This window comes from Schistocerca nitens, chromosome 6 (genome assembly GCF_023898315.1).
Source record: "Schistocerca nitens isolate TAMUIC-IGC-003100 chromosome 6, iqSchNite1.1, whole genome shotgun sequence".
Lineage (NCBI taxonomy): Eukaryota > Metazoa > Arthropoda > Insecta > Orthoptera > Acrididae > Schistocerca > Schistocerca nitens.
Genome location: NC_064619.1, coordinates 380,647,061 through 380,666,856, shown reverse-complemented (window position 1 = coordinate 380,666,856; position 19,796 = coordinate 380,647,061). Strand labels below are relative to the sequence as shown.

Genomic DNA, 19,796 nt, shown 5'->3' with positions numbered 1-19,796 from the left:
CTGATTTATTATGAGATAGTGGATGAGCTTGAATTTAATGTTGTGTTGTGATTTGTGCAGCCAATTATACTTTTGAGTAGGTCAAATGACTGCTTATCAAAGCATATTTGTTATACAAAGAGCTATAGTTTGTTCTGATATACTTAGTTAATAATTAATGATAAGAATACTTAACAATTTTCATACATACTTGAGTAGTTTTGTTAATGAGCGTGGTTCTTCAGACCTCATGAACCAAGCTATTTAGTTAATAAAGCAATGCAAAGGTTCCTTCAGAGCCTGTGTAGTTAGATTCACATTCTGTGTGGTTGCTTCAATCCGCGTTTAAGAAAAAAATATTTACTGTGTTATCTATTGTAATGCACGTTGGTTAATGCACAGGCATAGAGACCCTGTACTAAGCAATGAAGTTACAGATTCTGATCATTGGCAGACCCTCTGATTAAAATTCAGTATCATTTCAAGCTTTTTCCCTTACAGTATTAATACTAGTTTCGCGTGTGTCGATAATTAGTTTTATAAGCTGTTACACCTAGTTTAATTAAGTAACGTGTTGCTGAGAGGCATTTGCTACTGTTTATTATCTCAATGGCCACTTGTTTCTTAGTAGTATATTTATCTGCAAGATTAGGTTACTTTGTTGTAGTATGAACAAATACAAGGAAAGAGTTTAGTGACTGTCAAGTAAGGTTAGGTCAGCACTAGCACTGCCTTCTACTTCATCATTTTACTTGACACAAGGATGCGTAATTAGGCTGATCGACTGCCCTTTAAGGTGATCGGTGGTACCGTTACAAGTGGACTGAGCAGTTCAAAAGCGGCCGAAGGAGAGTGAAGGACGGGGAAAGAATGACGTCCAGTCACATCCACTAACGATAACAACATAGAAAAAGTGAAGTGTGACAGCTGATAAAGTGGCAAACCAAATATGTACAAGTTAGTTATGGTTCACCATATATCATCCATAATATGCTCCACTCTCGTAAAGTATGCGCAAGGCGGGGTCTAAAAATAACTCTATGGAGAGTATAAACACAATCGTAGTAAAACTGGTCAGCAGATAATCAAAATATCCACGGGTGTACTGCCGGTCTACAGTGTCCAACGGGCACAATATTTCGTCGATCATACATGTCGCCATCATCAGGTGAACTGACGGACTGAGCTCCTGTGAACGTGCCGGCACGGAGATCCGTACACTATGGCTCCTCAGGGGGAACTGGGTTCGGTCGCGGCGGCGGCCGATTTAAATACCCTCCGCCTGCGGCGCGCTCACTCCGCCGTCCGCTGCCACCACCCTTCACAGAGGAATGGGGTACTTAAAACTCTAGTACATAGGGCGCGCACTATTTCTGACGCAGAGAGTCTACCCCAGGAATTGGAACATCTGAGAACTGTATTTCGAAAAAATGGGTACTCAGAGTGGCAGATTCAACGTGCTCTCCGCCCAACCACTACAGCACAACCTGTGGAGATGGATGAAATCACGAGGGAGGAGGTAGGAACTGCGTTTATCCCATATACAGGCGCACTCTCGGGGAAAATCGCCCGCATTTTGAAGAAACACCGGGTCGGAACTGTGTTTTGTCCTCCGAATAAAACTCGTGCACTGGTGGGGAGCGCCAAAGATGACCTCGGTTTGAGGAAGGCCGGCGTGTACCAGATTCCGTGTCAATGTGGCAAGTCGTATATTGGTCAGACGATGCGTACCGTCGAGGATCGATGCCGTGAACACCAGATGTATCCGAGCAAGTCGGCGGTCGCTGAACATTGTTTGTCGGAAAATCACGCTATGGAGTATGAACGCACGAGGATTCTGGTACAGACGTCGAGATACTGGGACAGCGTTGTTAGAGAGGCCATCGAAATTCGCACCAATGACGACCTCATAAACAGTGACTGTGGCTATAATCTTAGCAAGGCTTGGGAACCAGCGATTGGGTTAATCAAGAGTAAATCGAGCAAATGTATAGTTGTGACGACCACGGCGGACAGAGCCATCACACCGACGTCATCTCAGACGCCGTCGCAATCTGTTCCACCGCGCGACCGTGGCGCGGGGCGCGGACGGCGGAGTGAGCGCGCCGCAGGCGGAGGGTATTTAAATCGGCCGCCGCCGCGACCGAACCCAGTTCCCCCTGAGGAGCCATAGTGTACGGATCTCCGTGCCGGCACGTTCACAGGAGCTCAGTCCGTCAGTTCACCTGATGATGGCGACATGTATGATCGCCGAAATATTGTGCCCGTTGGACACTGTAGACCGGCAGTACACCCGTGGATATTTTTATTATCAAATACGCCGGGAGAAACTCAAGACTCTGGTCAGCAGATATTCGAATGTCTTGTTAATGAAGCGGAAACGTTTTATAAACGAGTCGTCATTTGGAATTTAATCATGGGTTCTTCACTTTGAACCAGAGAACAAAACGCACTAGCGTAGACTGGAAACATTTAGTATCTGAGGCTAAACAGAAACTGCAGAGTCAACCTTCTGCAGGGAAAGCGATGCCCATACTTTTATGGGACGCACGAGAGCCATTTCTGGAATATTATCTGGAAAGCATTTCAAGAGTAAATTGAAAATTTCTCAGTAACATGCTTTGTAACGAGATGAAGCTGGCAAATCGAAAAAAAACACCCATCTCTGTTGTCAACACCGTTCAGACTCTTTTGGAAATGCGTTTCTAGGTTTTTCAATATTCTGCGTACAATGCCGGTTTCACACCGTCGGATTGCCGTTCGTTTGGTCCACTTCTTGGTCTGAGAGGCCTCCGATTCATATCAGATGAAGGAAAGAAGGAAGTGGTGTATATGTGTCTCGCTGTTCGGCCTACAGTCTTTTTTTCTGACGGTATCGGAAAGCTACTTCAATGGTGCACCAAGTGCAATGAATAGAAGGGTGACCTTGTTGAAAAATGATGTCATTGAAAATTTTGTAACGTCGTCGTCATAAATTTGACAAATGTTGTTCACATATTGTTTGACTTGTAGGTACGTATTTTACAGTGAACATTGAATTACTTTATCTTGATATCCAGGTGCATTTAAGGCTAATTTAATTTTGATTGGTGTTCCTGCATTGCTTACTGGAATTTCTTCCTTAAGCCGAACTGACCAATGAGGATTATGCTACAGCTTCAAATGTTTTTCTTCCTTAGTTGTTTACTGAGTTGTTAATACTCTCTGAACTTCTTCTAACACATGTTGCACGAAGGCATCGAAATATGGACTAATTTAAAATGGTTGGTTCAAATGGCTCTGAGCACTATGGGACTCAACATCTTAGGTCATAAGTCCCCTAGAACTTAGAACTACTTAAACCTAACTAACCTAAGGACATCACACACACCCATGCCCGAGGCAGGATTCGAACCTGCGACCGTAGCAGTCCCGCGGTTCCGGACTGCAGCGCCAAAACCATTTAAAATGGACGCGACACTATTGCTCTGAGGACTACACGAAACATCCCACCCATAAACCTATTTTTCTGCCTAGGTATAATAGATAAATAATATAATCTGAAACAAAACATCATTGCAGTCTCTTCCCCGGCGCAAAAACGCATTCTGTTGTTGTTGTCTGAGCGACTCCATTTCATTGTTCTGAAGAGGTGGTCGCTTCAGTTCCTGTGCTCTGAGTTTCATTTATTAGAGGCAACCGCTAACATGTCACCTGCCGAACCACGTATTTCGAGTGTTCTCATTGCTATGCCACTTCTTCACTGCGTGGCACAGTTGCTCCACCCACCGTATGTGCGAGGAAAGTGGTTCATATTCAGGCATGGAGATAGTGTGCAATGTCACAAAAGTTACGTAGTTTAAGAAAGATGAGGCATCGATAGTCGCATTAAAAAGTGTGCTAGAGAGAGCGGCAGCAGCCATCGGTGTTTCTCGTCACACAATAAAGAGAGTAAAGTGTGAGAATAGATGGGGAAGGAAATTTTACATTTAGATAATTTCGATGAACAGTTTATTAGGAACTGATACACAAAAAACACATGGCACTCAAGCAGCACCCGATATTAAAGTCACTAGTTCTATTATTCGGAGAAAATATACTTAAACGATGCATTTTATCATTACTACCCTAACTACACACGTTACTCACCATGCACGTCCGTTTTTATTCTTTTGATTCTATCTTATTTATATGTTTAAATGGCCATATAATTCACACTGTGTATTGGTTGCCAATAGGGGAAGGTCGCCAGTTAACAAGAACGTGATATTTAAAGATCAGATACACGGAGTAACGTATTGACTCACACTACATCCAACGAATGATTAAATGAGTCAAGGAAAGGAATGAAAGCACCTCGTTCAACAGGACAAAGTCTCATGAAGTACATTCTGTCAAAATGGGTGCAGGATACAGTCTTAAAGCTCAACCCATCCAACACGTAACCGATACTGGGTGGTCATTCTAGACCCATTAGCTCGAAATATCGAGAATCGGTAACATCTTTAACCATAAACGACACAAATATCAACTTTCTCTTTCAGCAAAGAGTCTAAGAGTAATAATAAACGGAAATCTAAATTGGAAGGAGCAGATAACTGCAATGTGCAAGAAGGCATCAGCATCTCTCCATGCCCTATAAAAATATAAAAATCTCTTCCCTCTTTACCTGAAAAGCTGCGCGCAGACGAGTGCAGAGATTTCCCTACTCTCTGGCTTCTCTGCTGCTTTATCAACTCACGAGGCCCCTCATATCGCTCCTCGACTTTAACGCTATTTTTTTTACAACATGGCAGAAAGACCTGTTCTCATTGGAACAAAATCCATCCCACTTTCTTGAAGTCATTCTCAATTGCAGGACCCCGACTACGCAGTAACGTCCCTCATCATATTAGAAAACTGAATAACATCTAGAGCTCCAGAAGACAGTTGATGTCATATATACTAAAGCGACAATATGGATTACCATTGTCCCTGTATGCACGTTACCCCTGCACATCCTTCTTTCCAACCAGTTCTTCCTCATTACCCAATATTCTTAGCTGGCTCACCATAAACGTCGTTTCTTCAGAACTCATTGTACAAGAAAAAATCTGTTTTATACACCTATAAATTCCTTTCTTATCTGATACCATCCTTATTGTTATTATTATTGTTATTATTATTGTCAACTCTCGTCGACAGTTTTGTAAACGCCGCGTCGCTACTGCTGAGGAGGCCGAGTTGCCACTGTAGTTACGTTACGCCGAGCATGTGTGATGGTGAAACGGCTTCTAGTGCAGTACACCGCTAAGGCAATTTCTCCCTGCCACTATTTCACAGCTATGCCCCAGCGTCAGGTAACAGGATAGGAGAACGAAGGGACTAGAACACTCCAACAAATTAGTAACAAAGTCACATAAATGAATTAAAAGGCTTACTAATCTTTTTGACTAGTTGAATATTGAAGTCTGCATGAAATATAACAAAAAAGGCCCTCAATGGCTATGTGCAATTAATCGTAGGCAAACTTCACAGTACATAGCAAATTCAATTTACAACAGCTATCTGTTCATTTCTAAGAGTTCACTAAAACACGTTCCCTGTCTAAGGCAGTCCTGGAAGATGATCTAGAGTCAAGTGGGCGACAGATGCTCTTCTATCTTCCGACCACGCTTCTGTCTGTTGTCGTCCGGTCATTGGCGGATTGTACTCGGCGGACAATTGGTCGAGACGAAGTCGATATCTTCGTCCTAAACGCTGCCCGTGGCGGCTGGTGGAACTCGCGCAAGTGGCGAGTCTCTACGGCACTGGCACCAGCTCTCATCTTTGCACCTGTGGTACTTTTGCCCTGGTTGTGTCTTGTTCGGACGACACGTTGCCATTGTTAGTGACAGCAGCGGCAGGAGCAGTAGTAGCAGTGCTGCCAGTGTTAACTTTACTAGTATATAGTCAATATTATTCACACACATTATCATTATAGACACTCAAATCATTGTAGTACTGATAGTCATGTTAAAACTGCTATTTCTTAGGTTACTATGGTATAAGAAAAGCTACTATATGTGTGAAGTCCTGGTCAGATGTAAGAGAGGGCCTGATCGCCGTAATCAGATCAGATAAAATAAATAAATAAAAAGTAATAAGATAAATAAACTGCATTTATATGTTTGTTCAGAATGCAAGAAATGTATTCGTCTTTGCAAGATATGCGTTTGTGCGTAGGCTTCGCTTGTCAAGCTACACTTCCACTGCTGCGCAGTATCCGTTCACACCACGGCTGTTGTCCCCTCCCGTGCCATTCCGTTTGCACAGGTAGGGGTAAAGTTATTTTGTGCGCAGACTTACGTTAAAATAAGTTGATTTCCATACGATACTACAAATTACAACCAACTAATTTCTTACTGCAAGGCCAGTTTATAGCAAGTTTCTGTATCCCGTCCAAAATCCGTCTGTATCACTGATCTTCATCAGAAAACATCACTAGAACGTTTAGCCTGCCAGCAGTACAAAGCCAATATTAATCTCTAGGGGTGCGTGTTAGATGGTAGCAGCAGACAGACAGACATTTCATTCCTCAAAACATCTTCCCCAGCAAAATGCGCCATGCCGTCAATGTTACCTTAGTATGCGAAGCACTCCGTGAGCGAGAAGCGAGATGAAGGTCTGCCAGATTTAATTCCTGGAACTGCGGTAGGCGTGTCACCACACGTCTCATTCAGGCGTGCAGCGGCGGCGTCAGTGAGAGGCGAGGTCGGTAGCCATATTTTTCGTTTAGAGCTTCCCTCGCGCAGATATAAAGCTGCTCCTTTAAGACAGAAATAACTCGCCCGGTAAACGCAATACAGGCGCCATCTTTCTCGGAGCTTCATCTGGCGTCCGCGGGGATTTCCCGAGTGCACCTGTAATATTTCTTCAGGCTTTCTCCCGGCAAGCGCCGAGGCGCGCGCTGCTCTGCACGCAACGTTTCTCTGACGTTTTATTGAGCCGTTTCTCATACTTTCACGCTTTGGATCACCGTATTCAACTCTCTGTACGCGAGTGTGAAATAACATGTAGCACATTTGGTTTTTCGGAAGATAATTCATCTATCTGAATATAATATAACATAATATAACTTAGTCAACAACATATTCGAGTCAAGCTGTAATCATCAATCACATGTGTCTTAAGTATTAGTAGGATCACAATTAAGTGCAGGACAATTCCTGCATGTTAGTGAACTTAATTTTATTTCCGAGGCCGATCATAAATATAAGGTAAAATTTCCGCGATCTGACCCTGGACGGGCCAATCGGGCCCGACCGACCACCGTGTTGTCCTCTGCCAATGGCGTCATCGGATGCGGTATGGAGGGGCAACGCTCTCGCTGTCGCGCTTCTTGACCGTGGAGCCACTACTAATAGATCGAGTAGCTCCTCGGCTGGTGTCGTGATGCTAAGAGCACCCGGTACCCAACCTATCATCAGGGTAATATTCTTGGCAGTACCGGGAATCGAACACAGGCCTCCCCATATGAAAGTCAGCTGCGCTGATCACTCAGCTACGGAGGTGGACGAGTTAATAAACAGAAAAAGGGTTATTGGACAATTAGCGACACCAGTGAGCGCCCTTCAAGCAAGGTTTTATTACAACGTGGAGTTTCTTTGTACGAGATCAACCTGCTATTACTTTTTAAAAATGAGGGCCGGATAGCATGAGTGACTTCAATTGATAGGCTGAGATGCTGTAAATCTTATGTCACACATGTTATACCTAGTTTTCGACAATTTTACGAGAACTGGTTACATTTGGATGGTAATACCGTGCACAGTGCTAGGCAGTCAGTACCAGCGCTGTGAGAATGGCCTAGTAACAGTGATATGTATTTAATGGCATTGCATGGTCTTAGAAACCAGCAGGTATCACAGCAAATAAGACCTTAATATCTATGGACACAGTCACAAGTAGCATTGTTTCAAACGATAAGTCATCAGTTCATTTTAGAAACTGGAGAAATTGCAAATCCGCAGTAGTATGTGATGCTCATATACCAACAGTTCCATACGCTTTGAAGTACGTGGCTGTGATAGTTAAAAGTAGCTCTAACTAATTCAAACAACGAGAAGCTCAATAATTTATGAATATCATATTTGATCACAGATAGTTGCGGCTAGTGAGGAGTCAATAAAGAAGCCAAAACGTTCGGTCACTACAGTCCAAAAGTGTACATTTAAGGATGGGCATTTCAAAAATGGCTCTGAGCACTATGGGACTCAACTGCTGAGGTCATTAGTCCCCTAGAACTTAGAACTAGTTAAACCTAACTAACCTAAGGACATCACACACATCCATGCCCGAGGCAGGATTCGAACCTGCGACCGTAGCGGTCTCGCGATTCCAGACTGCAGCGCCAGAACCGCGCGGCCACTTCGGCCGGCATGGGCATTTCTTGGTAAAATGAAGTTTGCAGTCATACAGTGGTGTGTTGAGAATGTATCGCATACAGAGACCTTGAGACTCCCATACTTGTCCCTGTCTGAACTTTGTTGTAAGACTTTACAGTTATCGAAGATTGGGAATACTTTTGTTTTTAAGAATCTGGAATTTGCAGTTGAAACGTCACAAACTTGTGCCAATAATTATACGAAAGACATCGAATGGAATTAAAGTAAACTGCGTAGTTTTTGCAGATGATTTTTCAAAAAAAATCTGAAAAGTCTAACTTAAATCTTTCGAACACAGTAGCCAAGACTACTGGTCTCTGAATTTCAGATGAAGAAAAGTCATGACAGTTACAAAAATTGTACCAAATCTAGTAAGGTAAGTTTAGCCCGCCCAGTTAGCCATGCAGTCTAGCGCTCTGCTTTCGAGCGGAGGATAAGTGTCGAGGTCCGGTGTGTCGGCCAGTCTGTGGATGGTTTTTAAGGCGGTTTTCCATCTACCTCGACGAAAGCGGGCTGGTTCCCCTTATTCCACCTCAGTTACACTATGTCGGCGATCGCTGCGCAAACGCTGTCTCGATGTACGCGTACATCATAAGTATTCTAACATGCAAACATTTGGGGTTACACTCGTCTGTTGTGAGACATTCCCGGGCGGTCCACTGGGGGCCTAACCGCACAATAAACATGGGTTCGGTGCGGGGAGGCGGTGGGGTGAGTGGACTGTTGTAGCCTGTTGTGGGCTGTGTACCACTCAGGGCTACGGCGGGGCCGAAGCCTCTCTGTCGTTTCTAGGTCCTCAGTTCAATACAATAAAATACAAGGTAAATTTAAATATTTTGGACGAAGTTTACAATTCAGCGGACTAGAAAGATTGGCTGTAGTATAAGTAAAAAAATTGCATATGGTTTACCTAAACAGAACCTACAGCAATAACAGGGTCTTTAGGAATACAAAACTAACACACCACACCACAGTGGTAAAAGGAATATGTACGCGGGCAGTTCAATAAGTAATGCAACACATTTTTTTTCTCGGCCAATTTTGGTTGAAAAAACCGGAAATTTCTTGTGGAATATTTTCAAACATTCCCGCTTCGTCTCGTATAGTTTCATTGACTTCCGACAGGTGGCAGCGCTGTACGGAGCTGTTAAAATGGCGTCTGTAACGGATGTGCGTTGCAAACAACGGGCAGTGATCGAGTTTCTTTTGGCGGAAAACCAGGGCATCTCAGATATTCATAGGCGCTTGCAGAATGTCTACGGTGATCTGGCAGTGGACAAAAGCACGGTGAGTCGTTGGGCAAAGCGTGTGTCATCATCGCCGCAAGGTCAAGGAAGACTGTCTGATCTCCCGCGTGCGGGCCGGCCGTGCACAGCTGTGACTCCTGCAATGGCGGAGCGTGCGAACACACTCGTTCGAGATGATCGACGGATCACCATCAAACAACTCAGTGCTCAACTTGACATCTCTGTTGGTAGTGCTGACACAATTGTTCACCAGTTGGGATATTCAAAGGTTTGTTCCCGCTGGGTCCCTCGTTGTCTAACCGAACACCATAAAGAGCAAAGGAGAACCATCTGTGCGGAATTGCTTGCTCGTCATGTGGCTGAGGGTGACAATTTCTTGTCAAAGATTGTTTCAGGCGATGAAACATGGGTTCATCACTTCGAACCTGAAACAAAACGGCAATCAATGGAGAGGCGCCACACCCACTCCCCTACCAAGAAAAAGTTTAAAGCCATACCCTCAGCCGGTAAAGTCATGGTTAGAGTCTTCTGGGACGCTGAAGGGGTTATTCTGTTCGATGTCCTTCCCCATGGTCAAACGATCAACTCTGAAGTGTATTGTGCTACTCTTCAGAAATGGAAGAAACGACTTCAGCGTGTTCGTAGGCCCAAAAATCAGAACGAACTTCTCCTTCTTCATGACAACGCAAGACCTCACACAAGTCTTCGCACCCGAGAGGAGCTCACAAAACTTCAGTGGACTGTTCTTCCTCATGCACCCTACAGCCCCGATCTCGCACCGTCGGATTTCCACATGTTTGGCCCAATGAAGGACGCAATCCGTGGGACGCACTACGCGGATGATGAAGAAGTTATTGATACAGTACGACGTTGGCTCCGACATCGACCAGTGGAATGGTACCGTGCAGGCATACAGGCCCTCATTTCAAGGTGGCGTAAGGCCGTAGCATTGAATGGAGATTACGTTGAAAAATAGTGTTGTTTAGCTAAAAGATTGGGGAATAACCTGGTGTATTTCAATGCTGAATAAAACAACCCCTGTTTCAGAAAAAAAATGTGTTGCATTACTTATTGAACTGCCCTCGTATACAGTTGTGAATACTTAAGACTGTACTACATTCTAAAAAGAACAGAGATACTTGAAAGACCGATTATTAGAAAAATCAGATGCGCAATACTACCAACATTGAGGTAAAAAGAAGTTATTAAAAGATATACCGAAATATACATCAAATAAGTAATGGAAGAAGTAAATGTTAAAGCATATTCAACGTCTATACCAAATGCATTAGAACAGGTGAAAAAGGAGGTATCATACTTTAATTCTGAAAAACAGTCGACAGTAGCGTGGATTACACAGATAATTAAGGAAGTAGCAAGAAACAATCGCACATAACAGAAACGAAGTATTTTAAGAATGAAATACTAAATTTACTAAATTAGAAGGCAGGATAGTAAATAAGCAATAATATGGATGAAAGAAAGGAAAAGACAGTATGTGGAGTAGATGGCGTGTTGGAAAAATAGGAAGCAACAAAGACTGAAATGGAACTGAGTTCGTTGTATGATGCCAGTTGGTCAGTACAAACTCTAAAAAAGTACACGTCAAGATTAATCTACAGGATTTGCTAGTTCAAAGGCACGCCATCTACGGAGTAACACTTTTAAACTCTGAAAGTATCGTTTATGGCTTACTGTACCGCTTCGATTTGCGCCAAAGAAATCGTAGTGAAATATTCACTTTGTCTAGCTCGTTGCTAAAGATCTTATTTTTTGTTACACCTTACTGCAGTGTCATAACTTATTCACTATGTATTATCTATGGGAGACCGAATGCATCTGTGTCACTGTTGAGAATCAGTGAAATCAGTGCAATGAAGTACATAATAAAAAGGAAATGATAGGCATTCGAAATGACATCTACTACATGGCTTCATTTCATTACCGGTAGCCGCGGTGGTCTCGCGGTTCTAGGCGCGCAGTCCGGAACCGTGCGACTGCTACGGTCGCACGTTCGAATCCTGCCTCGGGCATGGATGTGTGTGTTGTCCTTAGGTTAGTTAGGTTTAAGTAGTTCTAAGTTCTAGGGGGCTGATGACCACAGCAGTTGAGTCCCATAGTGCTCAGAGCCATTTGAACCATTACCGGTAAAAACTAAACTCCCTGGCAGATTAAAGATGTGAACTGGATCGGGACATGATCCCAGAACCAGTCTTTTCGCGGAAAATATACGCGAAATGCTAGTTTCCGTGTTTCTGTCCCGATCGTACACACAACTTTAATCTTCTAAGTAGTTTCAAAACAGCGCACACTGGGCTGCAGAGATGATTCAAAACGGTTAAGTGAATTTGTTGTGTATATGAACTAGATAAATTTGAGTGGAATATTACTGTTAGCCTTAGACACGATTTTATAACCCGGTGGCCAATGTAATGAAAAATATGTTGGTTGCTTTTATAGTTCTTGGTTGTTATATCGTTACCTCTCTGTTAAACTTAGATTCAGTCCTAAAGAAATAGGGGACTGATGACCTCAGATGTTAAGTCCCATAGTACTCAGAGCCAGAGCCTAAAGAAATAGTATGTTACTATGATTAAAAAACCATGTAAATCGTTCAGTCTGTAGGGTGAGTCATGAGGAAACATACATGCTTTGACGAGTGATACTATTGGTGATTCTGAACGAAAAACTTCACATGGACATTTGCCCTTTTCTGACTGATGGTTCCAAGATGAACAGCTTTAATGTCAGTTAGGTAGGTTCTTACTGAATATCTCTAAAACACCGGCCTATGCGAAAACGTGTCGCCGTACACAGCTAACATACATCAAATTTCCTACAAAAAGAGCCTTGCTTCTTTTTTCTCTAGGGCTAATAGATGGCTTGAAGGAAGCGAGAGAATACATAAAATCTCGCGCGGCGCGCATGCTTTCTTGTGTAAGTAACTTCTGTAGGCCTGTTTGATATACAGTATATCATTAATGATGATCCTGCCTTTGTTCATCCAGTAACTGCATTTATTACAACGGATTAATGGTATAATCACGCCTTGTAGGACCAAAATCACGATACAAAAAACGTTTGTTCTCCTACGCTTAGTTTCACGAATGTGCAAGCATTTGCATTATGACTGAATGACATATATCGGAAACCATCCAGAATAGGGCATATATCCATATTAGGTTTTTTATTTAGAATCACCAATAAAATCACTATTCGTGACTCAGCCTGCACATTCTTAAAATAAGAAAAAAGTGCTTTTCTGAGAACTGTTATCTTTAGCAGTCATACCTCGATCTTCCTGATATTCTCTACAGTGGTGCCCAGACAGCAGTGGCGTGGCATACGTTTCAGATTTTGCGGTTATAACATTTTTCATGCCAATCCCTGGAACATGTGTGACGGCAGTGGTAACCTTGTGATGTGTCCGCAGAGCCCGACGCCGCCGCAGTACGTGTTCTGGTACCACAACGACCGCATGATCAACTACGACACGGCGCGCGGCGGCATTTCGGTGGACACGGAGCCTGGGCCGAAGACGCAGAGCCGGCTCACCATCCGGAACGCGCACGACTCCGACTCCGGCAACTACACGTGCAGCGCCTCCAACACGGAGCCCGCCTCCATCTTCGTCTTTGTGTCCGAAGGTGAGTACTGCAGCGGAACGCAATCCACACCGCACCCGCTCGCCCCTCCCCGCTGCCGGCTACTGACGTGGTATCTTGCGCTTTGCGGCGGCGAGTTACAACTACCAGACATTTCCCCTTCCGTGATTTCCTGACTTCCATTGCTGGTTACTTTCAGTTTCGCTCCGAGTATTAGTTACTGAAATACATTCAGTTATTTTTATAGATAAATCTGGAACGAAATCTGTACACCCTTATCATGCCAACTGACAAGTTATTAGCATAAATAAACAGCAATTTATCACACGTAAAACCCCGACCCTACATTCCGTACCCGAATATCTTCTCCCACTCACATTCTATACCACCTCATGAAGCTCCCACAACTACCAATATGCCTCACCTACATCTCCCATTAACATTGGTCCCAATAACCTATAGCCCACCTCTTCCTTGAGAACACTGGTCTGGTACCACGCCTCTGTCAATATGTACCATTTTCCCTCCATCTGTTGCATTAATTGCCCTTACTCGGAGTAATATCTATCGCCTACCTCTCCCATATCACAGTCTCATCCATTAAATCTACCCATCTTTTCAATCATGACGTACAAACCATGAAGGCTCCAAGTCATCCTTTCCTTGCCAAGCTCAAGTTCCTTTCGTCTCCTAACACCTATGTCCTACCTAGACGTCCAATCATTTTTCGTATAACATACTCCCAAGAATTCTCAGCGGATAGGAGGAAACCGTACATTCAAGGCCTCTATGAGGGGGAGGACTTATCTGATGAGGACAGGAGTCGATGAGGAAGAGATGCTCATGTATTAGAATCAGGATTGGGAAGAGCTCTCGAATACTAAAATCAAATAATAAGGAAGGGAGGAAGGGATAGACAGTATTTCATCGGAATTTCTAAAATCATTGGGGTAAGTGGCAACAAAACGACTGTTCACGTTGGTGCGCAGTGTATGAGCCTGGCGATGTACCATCAGTCTTTCGGAAAAACCTTATCCACACAGTTCCGAAGATAGCAAGCACCGACAAACGCAAGAATTATCGTACAATCCGCTTAACTGCTCATGCATCCAAGCAGCTGGCAAGAATAATATACAGAAGAATGGAAAAGAAAGTTATGGATCTGTTAGATGAAGATCAGTTTGACTATAGGAAAGGAAAAGGCATCATGGAGGCATTGATGACGTTGCGTTTGATAATGGAAGCAAGAATGAAGAAAAATCAAGACACGTTCATAAGATTGGTCGCGCTGAAAAACAACGTTAATCAATGTAAAATGTTGCAAGGTGCAAGCTATAGGGAAAGATGGATAACAGACAATATGTACAAGGACCAAGAGGGAACAATAACACGGGAAGACCAAGAACGAAGTGCTCAAATTAGAAAGGGTGTAACACAGGGATGTAGTCTCTCCGCTCTAGTGTTCAATCTACACGTCGAAGAATCAGAGACGGAAATAAAAGAAGGTTTCAAGTCTGGGGTTAAAATTCTATGTAATGGGACATTTTTAAGACTAGCTGATGACATTGCTATCCTCAGTGAAAGTGAAAATTAATTACAGGATGTGTTGTATAGAATGAACAGTCTAATGAATAGAGAATATGAATTGATAGTAAATCGAAGAAAATCAAAAAAAGAATTAGAAGTTGTGGAAGTGAGAAGAACGGGAACCTTAAAATGAGGACTGGTGGTCACACAGTAGATGAAGTTTAGGAATTCTGTTACCTAGGCAACAAAATAACCTATGAGGAGCAAATAGGCCATAAAAAGCACAATATTACTGGCAAAAAGAACATTCCTGGCCAAGAGAAATTTACTATTATCAAACACAGGTATTAATTTGAGGAAGAAATTTCTGGGGTTGTACGTTGTGAGCACAGCATTGTGTAGTGTGATGCATGGACTGTGGGAAATTCAGAACAGAAGAGAATAAAAGCATCTGAGATGTCGTGCTACAGAATAATGTTGACAATTAGGTGGCCTGATAATATGAGTAATGAGGAGGTTCTCCATAGAATCGGCGAGGAAACATTTACAAGATGAAGGGACAGGATATTATAAACTGTTAAGACATCAGGGACTAACTTCCATAGTACTAGAGGGAGCTGTAGAAGGTAAAAGTTGAAGTGGGAGGCAGAGATTGGGATAATCCAGCAAATAGTTGAGGACATTGGTTGCAAGTTACTCTGAGGTTGGCGCAGGAGAGTAATTCGTGGCGGACCGCTTCAAACCAGTATCACCATCATCGTGTTATAAACTGAACTTACTCTATCAGTCTCCATCTATCTTTTCCTTAATGTTCAAATCATAATGTACTGCCCGCAGTACTGTAAATGTTAATAACTGTTAAAAAATTAGATACAGTAGTTTACTACACAATTTGGTATATTCCTAATCTGAGGATCCGTTACAAACCAAAGAATCTTTTTACAACCTTTTCTTAATCTCTCGATTTCCAACGTATAGCTGACGCTACGGACATATGCGGCATTGCCTTAACCAGGTTGATGTTGGGAAGAGAGTGCATTCTCTTGTTGAATGTGATTTATACAGGGGGCGATTTTGCTAAGTGGGAACTAATTGCAGCAAACGAACCCTGATTTCTCCAACAATCTCTCCTTCAGCAGATACTTAACTATTTCGTAACCTTTTAATTTATCTACCAATTTCCTCTTCATTTAGTGCTTCTGAATTTAAATTGGTTCCTATAGGAATTTCTGCTGGAAATATTTCAGTGGATTCGGGGCAACTGAGAAATTCTTCTTTAAATATTTACACACTTCTCTGTAGTGCTGTATGTTATTAACTGTCAATTGTTCATTTTCCTTCGTCGTAACTGCCGCCTGCTTCACGTCTGCTGTGCAGCGAGATACCTTAATTTAAGTATTAACTGTATTTTTCTTACTTGTCACTTCTTCTTCCGTGTGTTTTTGCTTTTAGGAAGCTTTAATTGTCGAGTGCTAGTAATAGTGTTCCATAGATTTCGTGTTTGTTTTGAATACAGTCAGAGAGAGTCCCTTTAGTCAATCATAGTGCCAGTAGTGCTAATGATTGTTTTCAATACAGTCCAGAGACAGGTAGTGCTATTTTCATTGTTTTCTACAAGAAGTGGCTAGCGATCACAGTTTAGTCAACAATCAGCCGCCTTTAGTGAATTAGCAGTCTAGTTAAAGGTTGATTAACTCTCTACAGTAAATTGATTTCTTAGGATGGATAGGATGTGTGACTGCTGTGTACGGACGCAGGAGGAGCTGGCCACTGTTCGCGAACAGCTGAGCGTGTTGATGGCCGCGGTCAGCCGTCTTCAGGCTGCTGCCTCGGAGTGTAGCGGCAGTGGGGAGTCTGGTGCGTCGCATGGTACATCCCAGGTGTTACATGCTTCACCCACTGTCCCTGCTGTCGAGACATCTTCGCGGGTACCGGGCGCGGTTGGGCCACCCTCTCCCCAAGGGGAGTGGCGAGTTCAGCGGCGTTCGCGGCGCACGAGGCGGAGGGTGAATGTGGAGGCTGGCCGTGTGGCATAGCCCGCTCTGCCTGTGAGTGGACATGTGGCTGCTCCTTCAGCAAGGTCCGAGCAGGCACACGAGGGGAGGGGTTTATTAGTTATTGAGAGCTCCAACGTTAGGCGGGTGATGGAGCCCCTTAGGGAAATAGCGGAAAGGTCGGGGAAGAAGGCCAGTGTTCACTCTGTCTGCTTGCCGGGGGGTCTCATCCGAGATGTGGAGGAAGCCCTGCCGGCGGCGATAGAGAGCACTGGGTGCACCCGACTGCAAATTGTTGCTCATGTCGGCACCAATGACTCCTGCTGTCTGGGTTCAGAGGTCATCCTCAGTTCGTACAGGCGGTTGGCGGAATGGTGAAGGCGGAAAGCCTCGCTCGCGGGGTGGTTCCGAGATAACTATTTGTAGTATCGTTCCCAGAACCGATCGCGGTCCTCTGGTTTGGAGCCGAGTGGAAGGCTTAAACCAGAGGCTCAGACGATTCTGCGGAGATCTGGGGTGAAAATTTCTCGACCTCCGCTATCGGGTGGAGAAATGTAGGGTCCCCCTGAGTAGGTCAGGCGTGCACTACACGCCGGAAGCGGCTACAAGGGTAGCGGAGTACGTGTGGAGTGCACATGGGGGTTTTTTAGGTAAGAGAATTCCCTCCCTAGGCCCGACAAGGCGCCTCCTGAGACGCGGCAAGGTAGGAGTAGGCAAAATGCAACAGGGAATAACAATATTAATGTGCTAATAGTAACATAGCCAAAGCCTTGCAGACAAACAAAAATTACGCGAAGCGAAATGTAGTGTGAGGAGGGCTATGCGAGAAGCGTTCAGTGAATTCGAAAGTAAAGTTCTACGTACTGACTTGGCAGAAAATCCTAAGAAATTTTGGTCTTATGTCAAAGCGGTAGGTGGATCAAAACAAAATGTCCAGACACTCTGTGACCAAAATGGTACTGAAACAGAGGATGACATACTAAAGGCCGAAATGCTAAATGTCTTTTTCCAAAGCTGTTTCACAGAGGATGGCTGCGCTGTAGTTCCTTCTCTAGATTGTCGTACAGATGACAAAATGGTAGATATCGAAATAGACGACAGAGGGATAGAGAAACAATTAAAATCGGTCAAAAGAGGAAAGGCCGCTGGACCTGATGGGATACCAGTTCGATTTTACACAGAGTACGCGAAGGAACTTGCCCCCCTTCTTGCAGCGGTGTACCGTAGGTCTCTAGAAGAGCGTAGCGTTCCAATGGATTGGAAAAGGGCACAGGTCATCCCCGTTTTCAAGAAGGGACGTCGAACAGATGTGCAGAACTATTGACCTATATTTCTAACGTCGATCAGTTGTAGAATTTTGAAACACGTATTATGATCGAGTACAATGACTTTTCTGGAGACTAGAAATCTACTCTGTAGGAATCAGCATGGGTTTGGAAAAAGACGGTCGTGTGAAACCCAGCTCGCGCTATTCGTCCACGAGACTCAGAGGGCCATAGACACGGGTTCACGGGTAGATGCCGTGTTTCTTGGCTTCCGCAAGGCGTTCGATACAGTTCCCCACAGTCGTTTAATGAAAAAACTAAGAGCATATGGACTATCAGACCAATTGTGTGATTGGATTGAAGAGTTCCTAGATAGCAGAACGCAGCATGTCATTCGCAATGGAGAGAAGTGTTCCGAAGTAAGAGTGATTTCAGGTGTGCCGAAGGGGAGTGTCATAGGACCGTTGCTATTCACAATATACACAAATGACCTTGTGGATGACATCGGAAGTTCACTGAGGCTTTTTGCAGATGATGCTGTAGTGTATCGAGACGTTGTAACAATGGAAAATTGTACTGGAATGCAGGAGGATCTGCAGCGAATTGACGCATGGTGCAGGGAATGGCAATTGAATCTCAATGTAGACAAGTGTAATTTGCTGCGAATACATAGAAAGATAGATCCCTTATCATTTAGCTACAAAATAGCAGGTCAGCAACTGGAAGCAGTTAATTCCATAAATTATCTGGGAGTACGCATTAGGAGTGATTTAAAATGGAATGTTGATCGTCGGTAAAGCAGATGCCAGACTGAGATTCATTGGAAGAATCCTAAGGAAATGCAATCCGAAAACAAAGGAAGTATGTTCCAGTACTCTTGTTCGCCCACTGCTTGAATACTGCTCAGCAGTGTGGCATCCGTACCGGATATGATTGATAGAAGAGATAGAGAAGATCCAACGGAGAGCAGCGCGCTTCGTTACAGGATCATTTAGTAATTGCGAAAGCGTTACGGAGATGATAGATAAACTCCAGTGGAAGACTCTGCAGGAGAGACGCTCAGTAGCTCGTTACGGGCTTTTGTTAAAGTTTCGAGAACATACCTTCACCGAAGAGTCAACCAGTATATTGCTCCCTCCTACGTATATCTCGCGAAGAGACCATGAGGATAAAATGAGAGAGATTAGAGCCCACACAGAAGCATACCGACAATCCTTCTTTCCACGAACAATACGAGACTGGAATAGAAGGGAGAACCGATAGAGGTACTCAGAGTATCCTCCGCCACACACCGTCAGGTGGCTTGCGGAGTATGGATGTAGATGTAGATAGGCGTTTATATTTGTCGTAAATGTTTATAAAAGGTAACGGTGCTGTTCTATATCGAGCATTCTTCAGTTTCTTGGAGTTCGCTCTTTTAGTTTGTCCAATTAATTTTGAGTCTTCTTCCTATCGCCAAGTACGTGACATGCGATCTGATGTAATTCCTTGATTCGAAAATCTAGTCTCGAGATTTTACTGTCTGTTCACAATCTTCCTTGCGGAAAGGGTGTTGTTCGGTCTTTGTAAACGAATTTGGTTCTTTGGGGATTTTTACTTAACATGTGTTTAATGTGCAGTAAATATGGTGCTAGCGTTTTCTTCAGTTCGTTTACTATTAACAGTGACATGATTGTACTAGTACGAGGTTTACGAATTACAGGCATCCTTTTGCCGAATTTTGGGGCTTTAAATTTAGTTTCATTCAGGGCTAGGTGGAGGTGTCTGTATGCTTCAACGTTTAAAATTTGCCCGT

General features: G+C 43.7%; 1 protein-coding gene across 2 annotated transcripts in view; it reads left to right on the top strand.

Moving 5' to 3' along the window:
* The window catches only part of LOC126263075 (hemicentin-2), a 2,049,386-nt gene that overhangs the window by 1,976,285 nt on the left and 53,305 nt on the right, over positions 1 to 19,796 (top strand). For both annotated transcript variants that reach the window (XM_049960064.1, XM_049960065.1), the window contains one exon: positions 13,044 to 13,257. In XM_049960064.1, coding sequence (XP_049816021.1) covers positions 13,044 to 13,257 — 214 coding nt within the window. The remainder of the gene's footprint in view (positions 1 to 13,043; positions 13,258 to 19,796) is intronic.